At 37.6% G+C, this 8,097-nt stretch overlaps 1 protein-coding gene across 1 annotated transcript; it reads right to left on the reverse strand.

Annotated features, from left to right (window-relative positions):
* Positions 1-1,364: 1,364 nt before the first annotated feature.
* On the reverse strand, positions 1,365-7,052 carry nccrp1 (P1, F-box associated domain containing). Its single transcript, XM_055199726.2, has 6 exons — positions 6,848-7,052; positions 3,392-3,478; positions 3,144-3,240; positions 2,080-2,175; positions 1,757-1,895; positions 1,365-1,673 (listed from the first exon to the last, which is right to left on the reverse strand). The coding sequence occupies exons 1-6, from the start codon at positions 6,990-6,992 to the stop codon at positions 1,530-1,532; spliced, it is 708 nt and encodes a 235-aa protein (XP_055055701.2). The 5' UTR covers positions 6,993-7,052; the 3' UTR covers positions 1,365-1,529.
* Between the last annotated feature and the right edge of the window lie 1,045 nt (positions 7,053-8,097).

The following is an 8,097-nucleotide window of genomic DNA, read 5'->3' on the forward strand; positions in this document are numbered from 1 at the left end:
AAGGATCCCGAGAGACTGATTGGATGTCTGAGTAAAATGAGCCCACCCCCATGTCTCTATGACACTTTGGTGCAAAGATATCCACCTGGGCATTTTATAATGGCAGTCTATGGGAGATGTTGCTAGGGTGCCCAAAATTGTTGCTAGGGGCGTGGCTTAATAGCTCTGATACTATCCTGATAGACTGATTGGATGTCTGAATAAAATGAGCCCACCCCCTTGTCTCTATGACATTGTAAAGTGAAGATATCCCATCTGGAACTTTTTTATTTCCTTATATGGGCATGTTTCCTGCCCCATTATAAGTCAATGGGGCACATTTGGGTGCCTCTTACACCCCAGGGGTACAAGTTACACCCCAATGTGATGTATGTTCTTACAGAGCCTACCACCCTCTTCAAATGTTGTAACCCACATGTTTCTACAAAATCCTCGAGCGGAGCTATGACCCGTCAAAGTTTGGCGTAATGTTAGGTCAATGGGATTTTTCGGGTGGTTTTTCGCCCCCCTTTCGAAAATCCTGCACCCGATCGCTTATAAAAGTCATAGCCACCATCTCCTCAATAATGCGGTCAATTTGAGCCCTCTTTCATGGGACTACGGCAAACCGTGCGGGACGAGTTACGCGCCGAAAAAGTGTGCAGACATAAGAATAATAATAATAATATCCCTGAGCAATAATAATAGTGATGCCTTGCATAAATGCAAGCACCACTAATAATAATAATAAGTATGCAAGATAATAATAGTGATGCCTTGCATAAATGCAAGCACCACTAATAAGTTTAGATACAACAACAGTATGTTGGCTTTTTCAAAGCCAACATAATAAAGAAGATATTTTGATAAATGATGGTAAGCACATTTTGTTTTTCCTACTATGGAAGTCAATGGTTACAATCAGCTGTGTGATTACCATCATTTAGCAAAATATCCTCTTTTGTGTTAATCTTAAAAAAATAATTCACACAGTTTAAGAACATGAGGATGAGAAAATGACAGAATTTTTAATTTTGGGTGAACTATCCCTTTAAGCTATGTAGGCATGTTAAAATGCAAGGTATCTTTTAAAGCTATAACATAAAGCCTGAACGGTTTTAATTGGTTAACGTTTATTTACAATATTATGATGAGGCATCAGCCACCACTTTCATCAAAAATAAATGAATGAAAAAAGACTTTAAATTAGACAGGTGTTTCTATTTTATTTATTATGATTTTTACAATGATAACTATAACTGTAGTAAGTATGGCATTTTTTGGACACAGTGATTATCATAAAAATGTTTGTATAGTGACATTCAAGGCACACTTCTCGTTCACAAGCTATGTCGCCATCTGCTGCCCAAAAAATACAATAACAATGATGACCACTTCTGTTTTATTGCACTGATAAGGTGCTGGATACATGTGCTGTCAATGTATGAAAACATTTCAACCACATACAAACAACAGCGTTTTTTCTTTTCAAAAGTGTTATCTGTGAAGTGCCTCACGTCTCATTATTTTCCTCACCGTGATGGCCCATTTTACACTGATTTGGTGACCTTGATCACAATTGAGCTGTCTGTAACCTTGGTATTAAAAAATTCAATCATGAACTTGTTCTTCAGTTTGTGGAGGAAGTGAATGTACCTCACCCCAGGCCCATAGTTTGAGAATACATGGGAGACCTATGCACATACACAAACACATTTACAAATTATTTCATGTTGGCATGCAGCTATTAAATATATATGGATCTATACTGTGCTACCTTTTTCCAAGTGTGTGAATAACACTCCAGATCTTCTTCAGGGCTACAGGTGTGCTCTTTGATGACTGTCTTACCATCAGCGCCCAAGAGCTTCACTTCAAGCACATAGATATATTTATGAAGCTGGCTTTCCTCATACCTTATACAAAAGAAGGGTCACATTGAATTGTGTGAACACAATAAAGACATGAAGAATGGACATGACTTTTTAAAATAAAAATGTAAAGTACATAAATATGATGAGTACCTTTTTAACTTGTCTTTAAAAACATTGTTAGCAAATAGCTAAAACTTTAATATATCATGAAACAAACCAAACTCACCAGTCTTCAATGACTATCTCTGGTTGAAACTCATCCAGCACCTGGTCCCACAGACCTTCTGCCTTCAGGTCCACACGTTGCTCTAAAGAGAACCACCTGAGATAAGAATACAAATAGGTAATTTCAGACCAATTATAGTGAAATAATATACTATTCTTTGCTCCCACATGTCAAGGTTTAAAATAACAAACCTGTCATGTAATTGAGATGTGGTAGCAAAGAAAGTATGTGTAAAAGCTGCTTTTAAGTTCTGACCATGCTTCATTGAGATATTGGAAACTTACTGGATCTTAACCTTACATCGTTGAGCAAGATATTTAAAGGGACACTCCACTTTTTTGAAAATGGGCTCATTTTCCAGCTCCATTAGAGTTAAACATTTGATTTTTACCGTTTTGGAATCTATTCAGCCGATCTCCGGGTCTGGCGGTACCACTTTTAGCATAGCTTAGCATAATCTATTAAATCTGATTAGACCATTAGCATCACGCTCAAACTATACTCTCATTCTGGCGTAATAATCAAGGACTTTGCTGCCGTACCATGGCTGCAGCAGGCACAATGCCCGAAAATAGTCCCTTGCTATTGAAAGTAGCCAGAGGGAACTATTTTCGGGCGTTGCATAATATGGTAAGATATGGCAGCAAAGTCCTTGATTATTACGGCAGAATGAGAGTATAGTTCCTAGCCATATATGCCTAGAAAATCGCAACTTTTAATTTTCTGTCGGTCTTAGCACACGATGCAACCACAGAAGAGTCAAGTCTAAATAGGAAAAATATCAAAACTCTTTGGTTATTATTTAGTGTGATGCTAATGGTCTAATCAGATTCAATGGATTATGCTAAGCTTAAAGTGGTACCGCCAGTCCCAGAGATTGGCTGAATGGATTCCAAAACCCTAAAAATAAAATGTTTCACTCCACTAATCAAAAAAAAAGTGGAGTGTCACTTCAAAGGCATCCTTCCCATAATAATCATTTTAGTATATTGTAAGCAACACTTAATGAAATATTTCTTGATGTTGAGACAATGTCAAATATTTCTGAAGCAACTTGGACTCACCTGTGCTGAGGCAAGTGGCAGATCACAACTCCGGGGGGAATCCCACTAGTGTCATAAGGCAAGACCTCTGTACTGGTGCTCCAGCCAGAGAAATGACCTATGATTATAATCCAACTTCATGATTTTGTAAAGGCAATAGTGGTTCTATATAATTCATGTATAAGAATATTTATGCTACATAGTTAAGAAAGGATATGAAAAAATGAAATTCATTACAGAATAGTTTTGTAGAGTGTTTTTTGACTCACCCTCTGGCTCAAACCTGGGTGGTTGGTGACTTGGAGGTGGCACTCCTGTAACAGGATGTTCAGGTGGTGGGGTCTTGTGGCTCACACCTGGTTATAAAAAAAGTACTTTAAAATTCCTTAAAGTCCACATGAAATCAAAACGGACAATTTTTATGTTTTAATTGAATATTGTTCATTATAAACAATTTTTAAAAATGTCATCCCTGCAGGACTCTACACTAGCTGGATATTTTAAAATAAACATTTAAAAACCTTTATTAAAGAAACGTTTGTATTTCACAGAAAAACACTCCTCCTCGTTATTTTAATATGATAACATATTACATATCGTCGCTGTCCGATGAAAACCACGTATGTCCATTTTGCCGATTTTGAGATTTTTCAACGGATTGAATGTCAAGGTTCATTTCCGTATACAGTATGCTTCACATATCTTAATGGCTAATGATACGTTGTGAAATCATGTCATCTGATTTTCACGTATATCTATTTGGTGTCAAAGCTGTCAATCACGGCTCATATCTCCCGCCTTGTGGAAGCATCTCGCCGGTCTCGTGAAGTTTCATCGAAGCTCAGCACTGGATAGCCGAATTAACATAGCCTGGTGAGACAATGACTTTCCTTCATCGAGGTAAACGTTTCCCCCTTGAAGCCAGACGTACGTCTAGGAGTGACTAAATTACGGTAGGACTGTGCAAACAAAGTATCCGTCTAGCATTACCATGTCAGTGTATTGATTCATTGTCCCTTCATAGTTTGCAAGAAACATTTAATACATTTATAATTAATATTAAATAAACTAAGCGTTTTTAATAAACTAAGACTTAGGCCAGGGGTGCCCAACCCTGCTCCCGGAGGGCCACCGTCCTGCAGACCTCAGCCCCAACCCAGCTCCAACCACCTGTCTGTAATTACCAAGCAACCCTGAACACCTTGATTGGCTGCTTCAGCTGTGTTTGATTGGGGTTGGAGCTAAAATCTGCAGGACGGCAGCCCTCCAGGAACAGGGTTGGGCACCCCTGACGTAGGCTATTTAATAAACTGAGTGTATTCATCTGTCAATATGAAACGCGACTTGGCCATTCTAATTAATGATCGGAAGAACGCGTATCGAGCACCGTTACTGTAAAATATGCATGTATGTCCATTTAAACTCAATTTTGGTCAAATGTGTATTATATCATTACACTGGCAAGAATATGCTTACATGTAAAGATGCCGTACCAAGTATGACAACGCTACATTCAACTGCTTTTGAAATACAGTGTTTTTTTCACTTCCAGAAAAGTAACCGTTTTGGACATACGTGAATTTCATTGGTCAGCGACAATATTTTTTTGTATTATATTATTTCTGCAATACTGTGTATGTTGTGTTTTACTTTTATATACTTCTAAGGTTGGTTAATTTAATATTTTGTTGGTTAGATCAATCTACATCAACATGTCATATGAAAAAAAAATTTCTTCTGCTTCCAAATTTATTTTATTTGCGTCTCTGCTGTGTCCCATTGACAGGCGCGGTGGGAGGTAACAGCAGGTGATGCAACCTTGGATCCTACGTGGGCTAGACCATCTCATTTCACTTCTCTTCGTGGACATCTGAGGCAGCGACCTTAGAAGACTGAGACCTCACCTTCGAATTGAAACACAACTATAGATACCTTATTCGACTGCTCCATGGGCGTGTCTGCCATTTTACAATCATGCTTGTAATTGGGCAGTGGTTATGAATGTGGTAAAGAGAATGGATGTGACCCGGAGCGCTGTCCCGTGTCAGGCACTCTCGCCTTCGTTTTACTACAGGAATGGCAGTGACATGCCATCCAGACTGAAAGTTTGTCGCTGCCACAAATTTTTGCGGCTCCACATCAAGTTAAACAAGCCTATTCCGTTTCACTTGGAAATACGTCACAATATAGAAGTAAAGTCGAACGCGACTTTCTGTTCACGAGGACTTTAACTGTGTTTTTTAAAGGCGAGGATGGCTGTATATGGTCCTAGGATGGCTGTATATCTTGGCTGCAACATCATCATGCATAATCTAAGGACATCTCTCAATTCGAAGGATGCTTCGAGGCAGCCTTCGTCTCATGTCCTTTTTCCGACCTCTTTTGAAGGATGCATGAAGTGTATACTTTGTGGCCATAAATCATTCACAACTCTTTGCACACATTCCAAAAACATCACGTGAATTGAAATGGCACTTACTCTGCCCAATTTTATTCTGAAATACAAAATAAAAAAATAATAAAAAAATTGCAAACAAGTCGGCACAGAGCTCACCCAATTCGTTATGACATAGGCAAAAACATGTTTTTTTTAGAGACGAAGACATTTATGTTATTCTCTGTTTTGTTGTTAATCCCTTACTAAAAAAGTTAAACCATGGTTACTGTGGTAAAATCATGGTTTTGCTTATAGTAATCAATACACCAAAAAGCATGGCTTTTACCCCAAAAAAACATGGTTAATTTAATTTACATAATGTTAAACTGCCCATGTTGTGAAATGGGAGACCACCCGTTACAAAAATTAACCATGGTTTTACTACAGTAAAAAACATGGTTACTGTAGTAAAACCATTTTTTTCACAAAAAACAGTGTTAAACCATGGTTAGTGTAGTAAAACTATGGTTTTGCTGAGAGTAACTTTACACAATAAACAAAAAAAAAAAATATGGTTATTACACTTTTATCACAATCTTCTCTCTTTACAATTTCCATGCCATGACCACAGGGGTGGGAACTATTATTATGACGTTATAGCATGGACACTTACTAACTAGACCGTTTAATTCTAGCTTTTAGGGGCAGTTTCCCGGACAGGGATTAGACTAGTCCTAGATTTAAACACTTTTAAGAGCTCTCCAAACTGAAAACAACTTGCACTTACATATCTTAAAATACATCAGTGCCCTTTGTTTTACCTCAAAATGCACACAGGTAATGTTTATAGTATGGCATGTTTGTTAAAACTAGTTATATTTCCTAATTAAACTAAGGCCTAGTCCTGGATTAAGCTAATCCTGGTCCGGGAAACCGCCCCATAATGTTAAGGAGGACTCTTAACATCGAAGCCTACTTCTGGTCTGGTCTAGGAAGGACGCAGCCTTTATAGGATGCAACCTTGCGTTTGAGAAACACCCTAAAATCACAATAAAAGCGAAATATCCGCTTTCCACCTGAGATTTATTGCACAATTAATGTTAGGGAGAGGGACTACTGTGTTGAATACTGGCTAAATTCTTTTTTATGAACTTTTATCTCAACCTTTGAAGCACCACTAAGCAGTGCCCAAAAATCAAAATGAACAAACTCACCAGAAATCCAAGAAGTCCCAGCACATGTAATATTACTAAAACTACCCTTTAACAATCACATAAAGGAGATTAAATTAACGATAGCTGTGTAATTTACTGCAACGCGTGTATGTTTATGCACGTGACGTCATTACCGTACGGCGATGGGTTCTGGAGCAGATTCCGCTCAAACGGCTTCTTCTCACAAACATATTTCCAGTCCACACCATCAGGCATGGGGACACCGTTAGCCCCCAAAGCCCATTCTGAATCACACTTCTGTTTCCATTCAGCCGCCATTTCGGTCTGGATGCCTCGCAGTCTGTGTACTGCAGACACATAGGAAGTGTTTTAATACTGTTGCCCCGCCCAAGAGATTTCAACATTTACACACATAAATAACAGAACTACTTTTTCTAGATCATAAGTGTTAGGACTTCACTTGAATGAAAAAATATTCCCTGTTGGGTTTCACATGACTTTATAACTTATTTATTTAACAGTTTTTCATACAAAACAACAAAAATTGCATTAGGCAAGTGTAGTTTTTGGTAGACATGATTCATGACCAGCACACAGGCGGACGGGTTAGGCCACACCCATATAGAAAACATAACCATGACTACAGCTTATCATGTCAGCAAAGGTTTAAAGTTCACAGTGCAGACACATAGTTCTGTGTTTAAGATGCATTATGTTGGGGACACACCTAACAACTTGCTAAAACTTGACTCAACACACACAAAGAGTGTTTCTTGCATTAAATGATTTTTATCTGCAATTGTAAACAAAGGCTGAGCAGAACTGAAAAAGGGGCATGATCAGTAGTTATGATCAAATTACATTCACAATATGTGCAAAATTGGGGTATCCCTTAATGTTGCATAGCTAAGACAATTTTAATGTAAGCCTATAATGTACATGCAAAAGTTATTGCTAGATCCTGCATATGATTTTCAATATATAACTTGTGTGAATTAAATTTACATACGAAATTAACTGAAGCATATTTTTGGGTTTCTGTTCCTACTTTAGTTTTGTAGTTTTGTATTGTTCACTGAAAACAAGCAATGCATTTAAAAAGGCAATGTTTACTATGAGTTTAATCCACAATAATAATCAAATCTAATATTTTTGTCTACTTTTGACTTTACTCATCAACTTATTACTATTATCTCCAGAATTATCATCACATACACAAAACTCCAGACAGGTTTTTTGGCTAAAATATCATTAAAAAAACTAACAAACAACCGGCCCATCACTTCATAAATACTGAAAATAAAAAGCAAGTTCCCACAAGATTCCAAACAATGCCTCCTATTAACAAAATTAGGGAGAAGACAGTTAGCTTATCTAAATGACATATAATAGTGAGACATCACATGTAAATTTAGAAATTTAT

The sequence above is a fragment of the Misgurnus anguillicaudatus genome, chromosome 22, assembly GCF_027580225.2.
Source record: "Misgurnus anguillicaudatus chromosome 22, ASM2758022v2, whole genome shotgun sequence".
Classification (NCBI taxonomy): Eukaryota; Metazoa; Chordata; class Actinopteri; order Cypriniformes; family Cobitidae; genus Misgurnus; species Misgurnus anguillicaudatus.